Source organism: Triticum dicoccoides, chromosome 1B, assembly GCF_002162155.2.
Source record: "Triticum dicoccoides isolate Atlit2015 ecotype Zavitan chromosome 1B, WEW_v2.0, whole genome shotgun sequence".
NCBI classification, from domain to species: Eukaryota; Viridiplantae; Streptophyta; class Magnoliopsida; order Poales; family Poaceae; genus Triticum; species Triticum dicoccoides.
The window spans coordinates 124,623,695-124,643,691 of NC_041381.1; the positions used below are offsets into that span (position 1 = coordinate 124,623,695).

At 47.5% G+C, this 19,997-nt stretch overlaps 1 protein-coding gene and 1 pseudogene across 2 annotated transcripts; both read left to right on the plus strand.

Moving 5' to 3' along the window:
• The first annotated feature begins 998 nt into the window (after positions 1-998).
• On the plus strand, positions 999-3,031 carry LOC119302506. Of its 2 annotated transcripts, XR_005147621.1 has the most exons (5): positions 999-1,260; positions 1,556-1,599; positions 2,364-2,451; positions 2,567-2,644; positions 2,714-3,031. XR_005147621.1 is itself a non-coding variant. In XM_037579541.1 (4 exons), exons 1-4 carry the CDS (start codon positions 1,473-1,475, stop codon positions 2,793-2,795), a joined length of 375 nt encoding a protein of 124 aa, XP_037435438.1. In that variant the 5' UTR covers positions 1,329-1,472; the 3' UTR covers positions 2,796-3,031. The 2 variants fall into 2 exon arrangements, 1 of the variants encoding a protein (XP_037435438.1); XM_037579541.1 differs by lacking the exon at positions 999-1,260 and having other exon boundaries at positions 1,329-1,599.
• An 11,822-nt stretch (positions 3,032-14,853) lies between these two features.
• On the plus strand, positions 14,854-15,959 carry LOC119302520 (annotated as a pseudogene).
• The last annotated feature ends 4,038 nt before the right edge of the window (positions 15,960-19,997 follow it).

Here is a 19,997-nt window from a genome sequence, read left to right on the forward strand (position 1 = left end):
CGAGGACCTGGGAGGCCACCACGGAGCTGCGCCGCTCCCTCCGGGGCTGCCGCACCAAGGTAAAGCGGATAGAGTGGGGCGCGGAAGGAGCCGAGGTCGGCACGCCGCCGTCGCGTGGGCGTGTCGGCGGCGAACAGGGTGTCCCCCAAGAACCTGTCATGGGCCAAGAAGACGGTGATGTCCCCAGTCATGGTCACGCAGACGTCGCACAAGTTCCTGGTGGCAGCATGATGAGTGGGCTCAAGCAGCGACCCGGCGTCAGCTTGACGGCGTGGACTGTCAGGATATCATCCTGATGCGTGGTGATCAATTCAATCATGGTGAGAAGATGAGCTCTGCTATACTCAAAATTGTGAACCACAAAGAAACGAGAAACTTTGAAACTGTACATGGGTCAGTGATCTATGGATCAGTTACATTTCGCTTGATCTTATGTTCTTTTTATCTTTCAAGGATACCAGGAGTTGGTTTCGTTTTCAAACTAATTAGGTAGATATTTGTGCAAGTTTATAGAAATTTGTCATGCCTAGCTAGCTGCTCTAGCAGTCAGTTGAATCTGTGTTTGGGTGAGTTTGGGTCAATTTGTGAGGTCTGGTCTGGCACAACTATATTTCAACGGAGGTAGGAGGCACTCATGAGGCAAGATCACTTCACAAGGGCTGTTATAGCAAAGAAAATCGCTGGGTCTGCAATTCTGGATCAAAGGTAAGCTCTTCTTGCTTCCTCCATGATCAGTTAGGCTTTAAAATAACTCTTTCCTAGATCATGCTTGAAATACTTAATATGTTATCTGCAGGACAGAGAAAAGATCCAAATTCGTTGATGGAGTTAGAACTTCCGTACAGCAGTCATAGGTAATTTATGTTCTGACCAAGATTTTACTGCAGATTATGAATGCTTAATCCGAGCTATTTCTCACTCAGTTTCTTCTAGGTCTCTACCAATTATTGTTTTTTTTTAGGTGAATGCAGCTGCTGGTCACACTTTAACCACACGTCAATTGCAGGAGTGGTGCGGCGCCATCCTGTAGCACAAATCATGCGAAGAATGATGGGTGGTGTAATCCCATGTTAGCTATAGTGCTAGACTGATTTCAGAAACTCTTGGAGCTCATCTTTTGGCCTGAAACACCAAGAACTAACCTGCCACAACACTGACTACTGATTAATACAATGGAGTTCATTTGATCCATCTGATAAAATACCTATTGGGGAATAAGCATGAAAAGTAATCACCCACTCTTTCCGCAGTGGAATTCGGGTATGCCCGCTCATCTATTTATTTGACTGTTGTTATAGATATGTTCATCCGGTTCTGAAATGTTAATGGAGTTGTTTCACTCCTCACACAATCCCTTTCAATTGGATCAGTTCTCCTTTTTGAATTACTCTATATTCCATACATATGTTTATTATGTTAATTGAGACTTTAGAGAAAGACATTTATTTTGTTGAGATTACCTTCAAGGGAACATGGTACCTACGATGCAGGAGGACTATTGGAAATCAGTTTCAAATCTAATCAAGTGTATACTTCTCTTTTGTCTCTTCTGCAGCCATGATGTTAAGAAGTTCAGTGTAGGCAGGAAAAAAAATCTTTGTAAGCTATAATCTTCTGAGCACAATCTTACGCTTTTTTATTACTCCTATTAGTGCTTCCGTTACTTTCTACTTAATATGCTCAATGGGCTAGGGAGTGGACCTTTTTAGTAAGTTATTATGTATAATGGGGGATTACTTGATTTGCTCATCCTTATCTGGTTAGCGATCCCGTGCAAACTCAAGTGATAATATGTGCATGTTGTCTTTTTAGTCCTGTAAATTTAATAAGCCAACACCTTTCATTTAAACAAAGTTGAGATCGCACATCAATTTTTGACATAGAGCCATTTCATTGCCAATAAGAGCAGCTTTTGCATGGTAATTGATAGCTCTTCGTCTCAGTATGTTCTCTTTTTAGCTTAATCATATCCCAGTGTGTTGTATATTCTTTTCTCCAGTGAGCGTCTGTTGCATGACCAAGTCATTTCTCCCCTCTATCTGATTGCCAGACTGCTGACGACTTTCCGATAATTTGTATGTCTTTTTCGACTGGCCATTAGTTTGTGAAATTAAGGTACTGTGATTTCGGAGGAATAGATGTGTACACACTGTTGTTACATTGCAGGAGGGTGATTTGTAGTCATTTTCCTATTGTGTATGCTCTGTTCTGCATGTTCAGATTGTCCTTTAGCAGCAATAGGTCTGTGCTTTTTAACTGTGTTTTAGTTGTTCATTTTGAATTGCAGAAAAAACGTCATGTTTAATAATCCTCCAGCAGAGTAGTAATCTTTAGAGGTTCGGTAGTTAACTCTTGCATTTCAGATACTGTAGAGGAGTATGTTCATATGGTCAAGGATGGTATCATCGACCCTGTGAAAGTGATCCAAACTACACTTCAAAATGCAGCAAGGTACAACTTCAGTTCTCTAACCATGTACTTTATGTATGACCATGGCCATTAGTTCATGTATTTGTTTACCGACGGTAACTATTTCATCTGATGGTACTGCTATTGTGTCACACAGAACAAGTACTCTGATGATGGCAAGAAGCATAATGTTAAATGAACTGCGTAATGTTGAGGTTGATGATAGCTTGCTTGTGTAAGTTTTTACAAGTTGTACATTATATGGATGAGATCATGAATGTGGTCTGAATAAATGTCTGTCCAGTGTACAAAGCCATGAAACTGGATTCAGAAATAAGAAATGGTCGCTTCGACGACGGCGGTGGCGGGCACCGTGGCGTGGATGATGGTGATCCCCTCGGCGGCGGCGATCCGCAGCAGGTCATGCTGGCTCTGCTCGCCGGATGAATTGACCCCCTTCCGCCGCCCTACGCCCCACCAGCTCGGCATTCACCTCCACCGACGCCCTACTAGCACACGAACTTCACCAGAATTCACTTGCAAGAGATTAATGTGTTTGGGGAACTATATATTGGAAAAGTGTGTATTTTTGGAAGAGAATATATAATTGATGCAACATATATGAAGATGGTCAATTTGGATTAAAGAGACATACTGATTCATCTTTAAGAAAAGGCATACTGATTCACAAAGAATAAGATTTCAAATTTTCTGGATGTTTGATACAATGTACGTTTGTGTTAGACGTGCGTTGCACGTGCATGCTTACTAGTCTTGGAAAGGATCTAACTTCCTTTTATTTATCAAACCAAATTGACATATTGGCTTTATGTATGGGCGTGGCTCGCAAGGCTTCTGCTGATTGTTTTTCTCTCTATAAATCAATCCTGATTCTCTCATATTGCCTTGTGCATGTGCACGTACAAGACTCGTAACACATCCATGCATCAATTTATAGTCCAAATAACCAGCTTGATGTGCGCCCATCTTCGCAGCACCAATACCTGGTCCGCATATCATACGTTTCTTGCCATCTTTGCCAGTGTGCAATATATTTGCACAATTCATAATTTTACCAGCATCCTTGATTAGACTCTCCTCGCTCGACTCAGTTGGTTCGGGTTTAGTAGCATCCGCGCTAGATAATATTCTAGACGTTGTAGTGTTCATATCACTCGCCCTGGCCCGGAGCCAGCTAGAGCGACTCGATTTGCGTCACCGCACCAGAATCCACCCTCCTTCGTCGGATCTGAGTCGCGGCGGACCTCCATGGCCTGATTGCGCCCGCACACCGCCTTCCCGGCGCACCCCTTCGGCGACATGGCAACGAGCCCGGGGCTTTCATCCCAGCCCCGGTCCCTACCCCCACCGGCGTTGAGAGCCCCGGCGCCTGAGGCATGGGCCCATCACCACCCGAGCCAGGTCCAGACCTCCCCTCGCCCTGAGATCCCGAATCCTCTTCCCCTGACTCCTCTGACTCCTCTCCCAGCGCATAGAATCGGCTGCCGCCACCGAACGCAGGACGCGCCAGCCCGCGCAGAGGACCACCACCCCCAGCCCCCCAGCCCCCCTGCCCGGGCCGTCCGCCGTCGGCAACTCCCTTCCGGCGTCGACGACCCGGGGGGAAGGCGAGGCGAGCGCATCGCGAGAGCCGCTCCTCTCAACGGTCAGGAGACCAAGACCAAGCATCGACGACCAGGGGGGAAGGCGAGGCGAGCGCGTCGTGAGAGCCGCTCCTCCCAACGGTCAGGAGACCGAGACCGAGATACAGGAGGAGTCTAAGGCCTCCTTTGGTTTAGAGGAATTTCATAGGAATTCTAGAGGATAGGATTCTTATAGGATTTTTTCCTTCAGAGCCCTTTGGTTCATAGGAATGGATTCCTATTCCTACATAGGATTGGTTCCTATCCTCCACATTTCATAGGAAAATAAAAAAGAGCCTAGACTCAATGGAGAAATTCCTTTGGTGTCAACCAAATGATATCTTGTTTCCTATTCCTACTCATAGAATTTGAGATACATGCCATCTCATTTCCTACAAGATTCCTATTCCTATGATAATCCTATCCTATGAACCAAAAGAGGCCTAAGATAGATGCCGGAGGGAATAGAGACAAGTCATGTTTAGATTATAATAGAGTAAAACACATCTGTGGTTATTGTACTTGTGTGGGAAGCTCACTTTGGTCACTGTAGATAAGAATACGATTAATACGGTCACTGAATACGACTCGAGATGATTATACGGTCACTGGTCACTATATAGCTCTGTATTTTGTCTACTTTGACCAGTCAAACTACCTTTATGGCACATAATGCAGCCTAGTCAGCCAACAATCTCTCTCTACCTTTATGTGGGTCCAACCTGTCAGTAGGTAGAAATAAACAAAGTAAATTAAAATGCACCGGATCAAACCTGAGATCTCAGGGTGGGAACCCGCACGCTTAAGCAATCTTAACCGAAACATTTTAGTGTTCGTTTGCATAGTAATGTTCTTTTACACAGAAGCATGCAACACACGAAGTGTTTGACAAAAAACTATCACAATTGAGGTTCGCATCCCACAGAACTATCACTTTTAAAAAAGTGACTGATAACTACAAAAAAATTGGAATCTCGTGACTAAAAACTACCACTTTCAGAAAATGGCCAGTTTAGAAGATTTAAATGTGTTTATGACATGCGGGGCCCGTCTGTCAGGGCTGACGTGGCGGGAAAGTCAACTCCGTTTATTTTTTATCGTTAAGTTGACCGTTACGACAGGTGGATCCCGCATGTCAGCATCACCTTCTTCCTTCCCTCTCTCTTCGGCATTTCAACAAACACCTTACCAGCAGTAGAGCCGCCGCGCCCGGAGCACCGACTGACACATACCAGAGAAATCCGCGACCCTGCGTGCTTGTTCCACCCTGCCACCGCCGCGCCGCCCGCCCGCCCCGGCGCACAGGCCGCACGCTTGCCGGCCGCGTCCACAACGCGCTCGTCTTCGCGGCGGGCGCCGTGTCGGCGTTGCTCGTGCTCCTCTGCTTCTCCTTGCTGCTCGAGCCCACGCACGTGCCCAACCTGGTCACGGGTCGCTGCCTCCCCTTCCCCACCTCCTTCCTGCAGCAGGAGGACGCCGTCGGCGACGAGGAGGACCTGTACGCCAGAGTCGTCGTGAGCCCGCACACATTCTACGACGACGCAAAGCTCTCATACGCCGTGGACCGGCTGGGCAGCGAGCAGTACCCACTACCGACGACTGCATCTCCCTGCTGCGGCTGATTCCTTGCCGCGTGGGGCATCGGCGAATAGGAGCCGGGCCGCTACGGCGAGCGCGAGCAGCGGCCGTGTGAAGACGGGGAGGGCGAGCCGCGATGACGCGAATTCGACCGAGCCGGCCATAGCTATCCGCCATGGCCAACAACCACACCTCGCCGATGTCCTCGGCCGCCAACTGGTGCGACGGTGAAGCTCACCTGCTTCCCTCCATGCACTGAAAGTGTTTGTCAAAATGCCAGAGAGATAGGAGGAAGAAGAATGACATGTGGGCCCCCCTGTCATAACGGTCAACTTAACGTTATGGAATAATGGAGTTGACTTTCCTGCCACATCAGCCCTGACAAACGGGCCCTGCATGTCATAAACACATTTAAATCTTCTAAACTGGCCATTTTTCAAAAATGGTAGTTTTTAGTCACGAGATTTCAATTTTTTCGTAGTTACCAGTCACTTTTTTAAAAGTGGTAGTTCTATGGGACGCGAACCTCAATTGTGGTAGTTTTTTGTCAAACACTCCAACACGCAGCATGCAGCAGCACGGGTGCACGCAACACACACGCATTGCAGCCATCTACACGCCCAAATCTCTCCGGTACCTCGCCATGCAACCTGTAGAGTCCTGCCTCGCCAACGCATCGTCTGCTGTCTCTCAGGTCTGAGCCCTCACGCCATGTCTGTTAGATAATAACGAGAAATAAACGAGACAGAGAGACACGGATTTTTACGTGGAAACCCTTGCGGGAGAAAACCACGGACGCACGAAGGCGCGAGTATTACAAGCATGAGACGACAGGCCGTCTGAGGTGCGACTACATGGGGTATATAAGAGGGCAATACATGAGAGTCCTTGGAGGACAAGTAAACAAGTTGTACTCGTACGCGTCGACGTCAACGCAAAGACCCACACCGGTTGTACTACGTCTAGTCAACCCGGTACTAGAATTTGGATCACAATTTAACAATCTCCACCTTGAGCCAAATTCCCTCCAGTAGTCGAAGAAAGTGAATAACTCCGTCCAAATCAGCATAAACACCTTGTGCGTCAAAGTCCATAGGACTAGTGAGAAATACTAACTAAGCCTGAGCAAAGCTCAAACTTATTGGTAGGAACTGGCTTTGTCATCATATCAGCGGGATTATCATGAGTACTTATGTTGCATACCTTCAAATTGCCTTCAGCAACAACATTTCAAATATAATGGAATCTGACATCAATGTGCTTTGTCCTCTCATGATACATTGGATTCTTTGTAAGATATATGGCACTTTGACTGTCACTAAATACGGTAGGGCAAGATGAATCTCCACAAAGCTCAGTGTATAAACCTCTCAACCAGATAGCTTCTTTGCATGCCTCAGAAATAGCCATATACTCGGCATTAGTAGTGGAACAAGCCACAATAGACTGCAAAGTTGCTCTCCAACTCACAGCACAACCACCAATGGTGAAAACATAACCTGTGAGTTATCTTCTCTTATCCAAATCACCAGCAAAATCAGAATCAACAAAACCAACAAGTCCATCTCTAGTTTTCCCAAACTGTAAATAAGCATTAGAAGTACCACACAGGTATCTGAAAATCCACTGAACTGCTCTCCAATGCTCTTTTCCCGGATTAGCCATGTATCTACTGACAACACTCAATGCATAAGATAAATCCGGACGAGAACAAACCATGGCATACATAAGTGAACCAACTGCACTTGAATAGGGAACTCTAGACATGTACTCAATATCTGCATCTGACTTAGGACATAAAACTGATGACAATTTGAAGTGTGCAGCTAACGGTGTACTCACCGGCTTGGCATTATGCATATTAAAACAACGAAGAACTTTATCAATATATCCCTTCTGACTTAGATATACTTTTCCAGATGGTCTATCTCTGGATATTTCCATGCCAAGAATTTTCTTTGCTGCACCCAAATCCTTCATCTCAAATTCATTACTCAATTGCTTTTTTAGTTCATTAATCTCTGACATACTCTTTGCAGCAATAAGCATATCATCAACATAAAGGAGCAAATAAATAGTTGAACCGTTGACAGTTTTCAAATAAACACAACTATCATAATTAGACCTTTTGAAACCTTGAGAGAGCATAAATGTGTCAAATCTCTTGTACCACTGTCTCGGGGATTGTTTCAATCCATAAAGAGATTTCTTTAGCTTACAGACAAGCTTTTCTTTTCCAGGAATAACAAAACCTTCAGGTTGTTCCATATAAATATCCTCTTCTAATTCTCCATGTAAAAATGTAGTTTTAACATCCAATTGTTCAAGCTCAAGATCATGCATGGTAACAATACTAAGTAAAGTGCGAATAGAGCTATGCTTCACAACAGGAGAAAAGACTTCGTTATAGTCAATACCTGGAATCTGGCTATAACCTTTAGCAACTAACCTTGCTTTATATCTTGTCTCATCATTAGGAGAAACACCTTCTTTCCTCTTCAAAACCCACTTGCAACGAATAGGTTTCTTCTCTCTAGGCAATTTTACTAAATCCCAAGTGCCATTCTTTTCAAGTGATTCCATCTCATCATGCATAGCGGTCATCCACTTATTACTATCACCAGAAACAATAGCCTCGGAATATGAAGAAGGCTCAGCATTACCTTCAATTTCTTCTGCAACAGATAAAGCAAAAGAAACAATATTGCACTCTTCAATTAACCTGTCAGGTTTATTAATACCCCGTCTAACTCTGTCACGTGCAAGATTCCAACTGGGTGGAACAATAGGCTGATTTCGAGTGGGAGTGACATGTTCATCATCAACGACGGGTTCATCGTGTGCATCAACAATTTCATTACCAGATGTATCACCTGTTTCAATAACATGCTCCACCTGAACAGTAGACTGCTGAATAGTAGGCTGCTGTTCACTCTCAACAGGAACATTAGTAGATGGAACATCATGTAACATAGCCAGATTCATTAAAGATAACGTTTCTGCTAATAACAACCTTTTGGGTTTCAGGATTCCACAATTTAAAACCTTTAACACCAGACTTATAACCAAGAAAGATGCACTTAACGGCCCTAGGCTCCAACTTTCCATTATCAACATGAGCATAAGCAGTGCAACAAAAAACTCTCAACTGTGAATAATCAGCAGGTGAACCAGACCATACCTCAATTGGAGTTTTCTTATTAAGAGTAATAGATGGTGAACGGTTAATGAGATAACAAGCAGTGGAAGCAGCCTCAGCCCAAAAACGCCTATGCAAACCTGCATTGGACAACATGCAACGGGCTCTGGAAATAATGGTCCTGTTCATACGCTCAGCAACACCGTTTTGTTGAGGAGTATAAGGAATGGTGTAATGTCTGACAATGCCTTCAGACTTGCAATAATTCTTAAATTGCTTAGAACAGAATTCCATACCATTATCAGTGCGAAGTATTTTTACCTTCCTTTCAGTTTGTCTTTCAACCATAATCTTCCACTCCTTAAAAGCTAAGAATGCTTCATATTTATGCTTCAAGAAATAAGGCCAAACTTTTCTCGAATAATCATCAATAATAGTCAGCATGTAACTAGCACCACCTAGTGACTTCTTGCGAGATGGTCCTCATAAATCAGAATGCACATAATCAAGAATACCTTCAGTTGTATGAGTCGAAGTATTGAACTTCACCCTCTTGTGCTTGCCGAAGATACAATGCTCACAAAATTTCAATTTACCAGGTTCATATCCATCAAGAAGACCTCTCTTATTTAGCTCTGCTAAACCAAGTTCACTCATATGTCCAAGACGCATATGCCAAAGGTTAGCAGCATCACAATCAGAATTTTTTGAAATAACTGGAGTAGCGTTACCTGAAACGGTAGAACCTCGAAGGTAATAAAGACCATTGGTCGAACTTAAGTCAACTTTCATCACAATAAGGGAACCTTTGGTGACTTTCAAAACACTATCTCCACCTGAATACTTGTACCCCTTTGCATCAAGGGCACTCATAGAAATAAGATTTCTCTTCATCTTCGGAATATACCGAACATCTGTCAAAGTTCTGATTATGCCATCAAACATCTTGATTCAAATAGAACCTATGCCTTCAATCTTGCATGGTGAATTATCAAAACCCAAAACGGAACCAGCAGAAGTAGTGGAATCAAAAGTAGTAAACCAATCTCTATGTGGACACATATGAAAAGTGCATGCAGTATCAAGTACCCACTCATCATTGGTCTCAGCACATCCAGCAATAACGACAAGAGCATCATCGGAACTATCATCACGAGCAACGTTAGCAGAATTTTCACCTTGTTTGTTACCTTTCCTCTTTTCCTTGTTCTGCAACTTGAAACACTCAGAGATGTCATGTCCGTCTCTCTTGCAATACCTGCAATACTTCTTGTCTCTGGATTGCGACCGGCCCCTGTAGCCATTTTTACTTTTGCCTCTATTTCCATTATTGGAGTTCTTCTCCTTTGTCCTGCCACGAACAGATAATCCCTCGGCTTGGGATGAACTTGAACCATCATGAGGCACCATTAATTTCATCTTCTCCTTGGAGTTCAAAGCTTCATAAACTTCATTAAGCGTGAGAGTATCACGACTGTATAATATGGTGTCTCTAAAATTGGTATAAGAACTTGGCAATGAACAAAGTAGCATTAAAGCAGTATCTTCCTCTTCATACTTAACCTCCATTGCAGCTAGATCAGATATGATCTTTTTAAATTCTGAAATATGATTCAAAACACTATCTCCCTCGGGTAACCTATGCAGAATAATTTTTGCTTCAGATGCATCTTGCTGGTGAGATCTTTAGTCATGCAATTCCCTTCCAGCTTTAACCATAGAGCGGCGGCAGTTTTCTCGCTCAAAACTTCCTGCAAAATATTATTATGCAAATGGAGTTAAATTTTTGACAAAGCCTTACAATCAATTCTTTTCTCCTCATCAGTCCAGTCCTGAATTCTATTCTTCCCAAAACTATCCAGTGCTTCATCATAGTCGAACTGTGCCAACAACGCCCGCATCTTGACTTGTCATAGGGTAAACCTTGTGTCACGGTCCAACAGCGGAAGATCGTACTTCATGAATGCTATGAGTCGATAAATCTGTGTACACAAAGTAGTACAAGCCCGTAGAAAAATTCTTGACAGAATATGCGGAACAGACAAAAGATAAGATAAATAGCACCTGAATATTGTACGGGTGATGGACGTAGCCGGGAGTAGATCAGGATTAACCAATGTGCACTGTAGCCTCCACGTGACTAGCACTAGTTGAAGTAGTACAAGCCGATCGATGCCTGACATGACTAGAAGTAGTACTCAACCAGAGATGATGTGGAGCGGTAGCAATCAGATCGTCCGTGCTGCCTCGGGACTTGAAGCGAACCCAACCGGCAAAAACAAGCTGCAGCAACGCGCGGCTCGGCGGATCTCTCGACGACTTGGTCAAGAACGGCTGCAGCGGAAAAGCTTGGTCTGGCGACTTGGTGATTTGACTGGCAGTGGGGCAGCCGAAGTATGTGTCCGTCTCGGTGACTGCTCGGGTAGGAAACGGATCAGCGACAAAAAAAAACATGTCGGTCTCGGCGATCTGCGGCGGCGGCGAACACGCCGCAAACCCTAAATCTCGTCTCAAATCTCGTATCTGTAACTTGGCTCTGTATACCACTTGTTAAATAATAACGAGAAATAAACGAGACAGAGAGACACGGATTTTTACGTGGAAACCCTTGCGGGAGAAAACCACGGACGCACGAAGGCGCAATTACTATGATGGAGGAGTATTACAAGCACGAGACGACAGGCCGTCTGAGATGCGACTACATGGGGTATATAAGAGGGCAATACATGAGAGTCCTTAGAGGACAAGTGAACAAGTTGTACTCGTACGCGTCGACGTCAACGCAAAGGCCCGCACCGGTTGTACTACATCTAGTCAACCCGGTACTAGAATTTGGATCACAATTTAACCATGTCTTCCACGTGCTCACCTCGGCCATGTATCTCCGGGCCTTCAGCGTCCGGTTCACACGCAGCCAGCGGCAGCTTGGCGCACCTATACAGCCTCTCACCATTCTCAACTTACATGTACATACGCAAGCAAGCTCAGTACGCGTGCACAGCAAGCAGCAGCCGCCTGGCATGGCTAGTGGGATTGGACGGTGCCGGGGTGCACGTCGTGCTGCCGGTCATCCGGTACTAGGTCTCACGAGCGCTCGCCGCGTCGCAATACAGATCGATGCCGGCGGATATACATGAGCTGCGAGACGAGGCGACGCAGCCCATGCCAACTCTCTGTTTGCATGAGATGGCCACATGAACGATAGTGGAGATATCCACATGGTCGCTCTCATCATGCACCCACACCACGGTAGCGCGGCTGCCGGAGCACGACCCGGTGGCCTCCGATGTGTCATGTATGCATGCCACAGTATGTGCTAGGCTGCTAGCTGTGTGCCTGCGTGCGTGTTGTGTGTGAGTGTATGCAACTGTGCACCCGTGTTGTCTGCGATTGTGTGCATGTGTATTTGACAGGTGGGACCCACATAAAGGTATAGAGGGTAGGCAGTTTGACTGGTCAAAGTAGGCAAATACGAAACTATACGATGAGTATAATCACCTCAAGTCATATTCAGTGACCGTATTAACCGTATTTTTATGTACAGTGACCAAAGTGAGCTTTCGACATAAATACAGTGACCGCGGATGCATTTTACTCATTATAATAAGAGCTAAACTGAATATTCTAACAAGGTCTTCCCAGTTCCCCTTCACTCAAACTGATCCTAAGTTAGTTTGTCAGTTCCATATAAATGAAATTAGAGGCAAACATGCACCTTTCCTTATAAAAATAGTTTCGGTAATTAGACACATCCAAGTGGAGGCTGGGCAACAGATGGCAGTCTGTAAAAGTTGGGCGGCGCAATGTCGAGCTGGAGGCGAGAGAAGCCGGGCGACAGCAGCGTGGCGGCAATGCCGGGTTAGAGCGAAGTCACCATGGACGAGAGCGGGATCGAGAGGGGTGTCGGGCTAAAGTAAGTCAGAGCAGGGCGAGTCCCGCAAGGGCATTTGCCCAGTAATTTTTGACCCGTAGCTACTCGCGAGCAATTTTCACTTATCAGTGGTGTTAGAAGGAAGAGAGGAATTTGGTGGAATAGTTTGTTGTATTGCTTGAGCCTCGTGGGCATATATATAGAAGTACAAAGACCAACTTAGAGTACAAGACAAGGCAGGACCAAATCCTAGTCCATCCTATACTTCCTAATAATTCTTATACTCAACATCCCCCCGCAGTCACAACGATAGCGACACAGACGGTGAGACTGGAGAAGAATCCGAAGGCAAGCTGACGGACACCCCCCACAGTCATAACGGTCAACGCATCGCGGAAGTCGTGACTGAAGTGGAAACCGACGAGGTTGCTCAAGCAAAGCGATAGCCCTTTGTGCCGTTTTTCGATGTAGCCGAGAGCGTGGGTGGTGGAGCCGTGGTCGAGGTAGCCGTGTGAAGAATGTCGTGGTCGATGTCGAGTCGGGGTAGCCGGTGTCGAGGAAGTCGCTGTGGACGGCCTCGGGGCGGCGGCAGGGACCGCGTATCGCGGCACTATGGCCCGAAGGGGCGACGCAGCAGCGACGCACGAGTCGATGCAGCCGCGAGGAGAACCACGGGGCGGCGGCGCTCGGCCCGATGGGGCGACGCAGCGGCAGCCCGATGCTCGATCGTTGGAGAGGCGCGCGGTACTCAGGACGATCTTCACGGGACCTGCGGAGGCGCGCGTCACCAACGGGCCAGGTCGGTTGTGCGGCATAGAGGAGGCGGATCGCGGCGGCGAGCGGGTGATCAAGCCGATCGCGCGCGAGGTTGGGGACGCCGCTCGGTGGAGGAGTGGTGGCGGCGGAGTCCGGGATGAGGCCGGCGACGATGGACGGCGCGGGACATCGTGCGAACGAGCTTGTGAGCATCGGCACCCGGGCTGCCAAAGCAACGCCGGCACCCGGGCAGCAAGGCCCAAGCGACCAACGGAGCACTAGCGTCCGAGTTGAGGCAGCCGACGAGCCTGGCACAGCCGTCCCGACGCAGCCGAGAACGAGGCCGACGAGGTAGACCGCCGGGCCGCCGTGCAGACGTGGCGGACGCGGATGATGTGGATCGATGGGCGAGCCGGCGCGCAAGCGACCGCTATGATTAGCCGTTGCATGGCGCGAGGCCGCCGGGTCGGGGCGATGCAGGTGTCCCGGTCGGAACAGGGCGGTGACGGACGGCGCAGGCGACGGGCGGACCGACGCGCGGACGGCGGCTGGCCCTGACGGGCCGCCTCGGCGCGCGTGGCCGCCGGGTCAGAGGAGAGGCCGACTGGTCGCGCCGGGGTCGGAGTAGAGGCGCTCGGGGTCGATGGCGACGGTGGGCGACGCAAACCAATCAAGCATAGATCGGAAAACCAAAAAGAAAGACGCTGATCAAAACGACCGGCGAGAGAGCGAAAAAATCTAGAGCAAGAGCTCGGGAAAAAGACTCTATAGGGCAGCCGGTCAACACGACCGGCGGACGAACCCTAGGTACGGGCGACGCGGCCCCCGGCGGCGGTCATGGAGGCTGACCGCCCCAGGGGCGGCACGCAGGTGCGGAATCGGCGGCGGCTAGGGTTTAGGATCGACTTGCGATAGATACCATGTTAGAAGGGAGAAAGAAATTTGGTGGAATAGTTCGTTGTATTGCTTGAGCCTCGTGGGCATATATATATGAGTATAAAAACCAACTTGAAGTACAAGACAAGGCATGACCAAATCCTAGTCTATCCTATACTTTCTAATAATCCTTATACTCGACAAGTGGCAATATGGGTTCTGGCGTTAACGTACCCCGTAAAAATACAGACGCGCTAGTTGAGTTTTTCCACGCCCATGAAAGCCGTCGTGCATGGGCCGGACTCGAACCCGTCCCGGAGATCAGCGTTGATACGCATCCGAAGATAGCTATCCTAATCTTCCTTGGTTAGGATTCTTATTTGGCATATAATCTGTTCGGTTTGAATGGTAGAAAACAATGCCGACCCAAAGATCTAGAGTTCTTATTTGGCATGTGTATATATCTGCCTTTTATTTGCTTCGAGACAGACCGATCGAACTTCCCACGGTAGTATATAGACGCAGGGAATCTCTCATTGTCGCCGTTCTTCCATCGGAGTGCAATCCAAGAGACGACAAGAATGTCAGAGCTTCCCGATCTTCCCGCTGACCTTGCAGCGGGGTCTGATAAAAGGTCATATGTGATCAAGGTAGACGACTACTCAAGAATCAAGTTGATGATCGGGCCTGGCAACTGCGTGAAATCTGCCCCTTTCAGTGTTGGAGGCTACGACTGGGTTTTGTGGTTCTACCCAAACGGCTGCGACGACATCACACAGAATGAAGCCGGTTACGTATCTGTTTTTCTGGCTCTTGATTCTGGTTTTGCCACGGACGTGAGGGCGAAATTTAGAATTACTTTGCTTGACAAGGATGGGGAACCAGATCATACAAGAAGCAAGACCACTCGCGAACGCATCTTCTTTAGCAAAGGCTCATGCAAGGGTTTCAGTGATTTTGTCGGCAGAACTTATCTTGAGAATCCAAGTAGACTAAGCAACGACAGTGTCAGCATCATGTGCCATGTTACTGTCTGAAGAATATCCACAGAGGTGATCGGCTTATCTTGGTTCCTTCAAGAAACTTGCATCAACATCTTGGAGACCTACTGAAGAGCATGGATGGAGCCGACGTGACCTTTCATGTCGGCGGGGAGAGTTTCTCGGCTCATAGGGTCGTGCTCGCCGCTCGGTCATCCGTATTCAGAGCGGAGCTCTTTGGCGGCATGAAGGAGAAAGCCGGCGGTCCGATAGAAATTAGTGACATGGAAAGTGACGTCTTCAAGGCCTTGCTCCACTTCATATACACAGACGAGTATGAGCCTGTTGCTGAGATGACCGATGGATGTGAAGCACGGAGAGAAGCGGTGATGGCTGGCCATCTACTTGTTGCAGCAGACAGGTACAATATCGAGGGGCTGAAGGTGATATGCGAAGAGAGGATGTGCAACCTCATCAACCCTGACATTGTGGCGACTAGTTTGGCTCTAGCAGAGCAGCACGGCTTCCGTAGCATCAAGGATGCCTGCTTTGAGTTCCTCGCTTCTCCTTCCAATTTGGAGGCGATGATGGCAAGTGATGGTTACGAGCATCTCAAGAATAGCTGCCCATCAGTTCTCAAGGAGCTGGCTGCTAGCTTCCTGCCTGCCGAACTGAAAGCGGCCAAAGATATTATCATGACAATTTAGTATTGTGGCTAATCATCGTTGCATCTAATCTAATTTAGTATCTATCGTCTTACCTATTTCTCTATGTTGATTGCATGTACTATGTAGATCCAATTTTGCAATGAGAATGCGAATTGGTTGGTGATTCCTGTGTCTTTTATCTGCTGGCATGCATGACTAGTGTCGAACTGAATTTCTTGTGCTTGCTGCAGTTTTCCTTATGGTTTGTATCTTTCGAAGGGCCTTTCCTTAGGCGCATGCTAGAAATCATCCGGCTGATCTGCGCGTGGGATCAGCCGGGTCGGCAGCCACTCGATCGTCCTGGCAGCCCGTATTATAAGCCGTTCGATCCACGTCTCAAGCCTGTTCGATTCATTTCTTTTCGAGAGTGCGGGTCGCGAGTACTGCTTTCACAAACAGCCACGCACACATGCATGACAGGCGAAGTGCTTCTTGTTCAGCTAAGCAGCAAAGTCATCTAGTATTTGTTACGTAGCAAGTCACCCATTTTTTAATAGAAAAATAGCAAGTCATCCATGCTCGTGCACCACCACGAGCTAATTCAAATACAATCGGCAGAGTTTTTTTTAGAGTACGCCAAAGGCTTGAAAGCCTACAAGAAAATGTTGTAGGTGGATTTATATAGAAGGGGAGAAAATGTTGTACAAGACTTTGCGATGAGACTAGAAAGCCTACACGGAAACTCCGACTTCAAAAAAAAAAAAACCTACTCTCTCACGAAAGGATCTAAACCCTCAACTCCTAGACCCGCTTTCTTCCAAAGCTTGATCTCCTCGTGGATGAGCTGAACAAGGTTAGTGTCCGAGCGCACTTGGTCATTGCAGTTGAACACCCGAGCGTTCCTCTGCTTCCATAGGTGCCACGCGGTCAAGATGACGAGCGAATCAAACCCTCTCTTGAGCTTTCCATGGAAGGACTTCCGCGCTTGTCCCACCACACCATGAATGTATCCTCGGGGCTTGGGATTTGGATGTTGATTTGAAGCAACTGGAAGCAACCACTCCAAACTTGCCTCGCGTAAACGCATCTAGCGAGGATATGGTCTGTTGTATCCTCCTCTTGGCAGCAAGTGTAGCATGCCGAAGTCGTATCTTGGAGACCATGCCTCGCATGTCGGTCCGAATTCCATAGCCGGTATCGAGAGGCAAGCCACGCAAAATTTTTGCACTTGAGAGGCGCCCAACTGCTCCAAATGCATTGAGCGGCGGCGAACCGAGTCATGCCCTGGCATAGCATACTGTAGGTGGATTTTGCGCTATATGAACCCGTGACACTCCAGGGCCAGTAGAAGACATCATCCTCCGATACATTCCTTTGGATCGTCGCCAAGGCATGTTGCAAGTGTATGAGTTGCAGGTGAGCCGTGAAGGATAGCTCACCCGTGATGTCATTGACCCAAGAGCCCTCGAAACAATCGGCAGAGTGGCTGCTGCATATGCTGCATACGAGGGTAGACGCGCTGGAAGACGAGACGACAATGTCGCAAAGGGTTGTTCGACTGTTGCGGGCCTAGAGTAAGGGCGCAAGCAGTGCTGCGACGCTGGACGACCATCTCTGCAATGGCAGCCTGGGGTGATGCTACGAGGAGGGCTTCGACGAAAACCTAGCACATGCTTCGATAGTCGTGGTGATGGCGCGATGACGTGCTTCGGCGGTCGCGGCGATTCTGCGACGGTAGCCTGTCTGCTTCGACGATGTTGCGACAACATGCTTTGACACTTGCAGCGATACTATGACGACAAATTGTCTGCTTCAATGATGTTGTGACGGCATGCTTCGGCCACACAATGGTGGGTGCTTCAACAACCGCGGTGATGCTACGACGGCAACCCGGGATACTTCGGTGATGTTGCATCGGCGTGCTTTGACGGCCGCGATGGGTGCTTCGACAGTCACAACGATGCTACGATGGCGAGCTAGCTGCTTCCATGATGTTACGACAACATGCTTCCAACACCCACGACTATGTCGCGACGAACCGTGACGGCGACGTTCTTTCAATGACCATGGCGATGCTGCGACGAAGCCCTGATTGCTTCGACGGCATGCTTCCCGGCCGTTGCAGTGCTGCGACAATGGCACGATTGTTTCAATGATGCTACGACAACAACTCGGCTAATTCGATGATGTTGCGGTAGTATATATGTTTCGACAGCCACGACGCTTGCAGAGGTGTCAAGGACGCTACTCTAAGCATTGCTATATCTAAGCAAATCATGACTCCATGTGCTTGCGAGTACCAAAATCCAACAAAGACCCACAATCAACGTAAATAATATGATGTTCTAAAATCCTGGTTTAGTTCTTGCTGTGTGCTTTCTCTTGGGATGTCACGGTTACTGTAGCTTACGTAACATCCCTTCTGGATGTTAGAGGATCCGCTTCCCACGTACATATGTAGGGACGTGCTAAGCACAAGGTGAGAAGTGCAAGTAAAAAGAATCTGTTAATTAACAATCATAGCTTCAGGCGTCACTATGGACGTCACGTGGAGAACACAGGCGTCGCACCACACGATGGCGTGCGATCGCACGGTGCCGGACGCGGCTGACCAAGCCACAAAATCATCCGGCTGTTTTTGAACATTTTCCCTTTCCTTATGGTTTGTAAGGACTTCCAATTTTCTTCAGTTTCTCTTTTTCCCATTGTTAATGTGGAATTGGCAAGTCTTTTTTATAGACTGAAATATTCATCTACCTTGCTTAATAAAGATATTTTCTCAGTGATTCCAAGGATATTGTTTTTTTGACATTATTACTTTGCATACGCGAGAAAACCTTGAATATTTATTTCCCAATCAATCCCGAGGCTTTAGTATGTTTGTCAATACAGGAACATGCATACTTCTTGCACCTGCAGCCTGAATTTCTATTTGCCGTGATCACTCGTCGCTGACTTTACAGCGTCCAAACTCATGTAATCGTCGGTAACCAAAAGCATGCAAGAGTCACAACAGATAACCGTAGCTGATCTCATGTTCGTTGTGTCTTCTGCACTCACCCAACTGTACTTTCCAGACATTAGCAGTTCTCCCTTAATAATAGTATACTGTCATACACGTGCATAGAACCGCACAAGGCTTGGCTGTCATGAGCCGTGGCCCAGGTGGTCTTGGGCTTGTGTTGGCGCTGGAGAGGATAAAAGAATCAGCGACACCAGAAGTGAGGCATCGAACAGAATAGATTTGGCTTGGCCCTTCTTCCTCCTCCAGCTCCTCCCTTCCCTCGTACCAGACGAGTGTACCCCTCTCCCTGATCCTCTCTTGCTGCCTACCTTGATTCTATGCTCTTCTCATCCTTGATTCTCTTCTCTGGATTGTAGTCCCTTTGTGAACTTTGGTTTGGTGATTTAATTCATACACCAGGAACACTTGTATCCATGGATTTGGTGATGTTCGGTATCGATTTGTCAGCTCCTGATCTAGGGGCGTGACAGTTGGTATTCAGAGCTGTTCGATCCCCCACCAGTTTGTCAAAAAATTCCAGAAAATTTGCCTCAAATTTTGGTGTTCCTTTCCACCGCTCACCACCTGTTCGACAAAATGTCAATACAACCAGAGGTGACTAGTAGCTGTGTTTTGCATATCACCATCACCCACTTGTTTTACCATGTAATAGAGGAGGTACTAGATGAGCTATTCGGTGCCTATGGGGTGCATGATCTGTGTGTGTCACATAAATCGACACACATGGAGGTGTTTGTGGAGTTCCAATCATGGCTGGAGGCGAGCCAAGCTAAGGGTGCACTGCACGGACGGTGCATCTATGATGGTTCCTGCCTTTTGGACATCCAGCACGCCCCATCATCGATCAGCGTCCACAGGCTGCCCAACTCTGAACCTGTCGTGGTCGATTGGGATTGTGTGGAGCTGGCGGATCATGTGGAGCTGGAACAAGTCGTCTCTCTGCCAACTCCATCGGCTTTAACTTCTGCTCCGGCCTCCGCAACAATCACATCCATCACAATATGTGAGGCGGCAGCCCGTGACACCGCATCATCGACTGCCAATGACGTCGGGAGGGCTCATGGGGTCGAGGA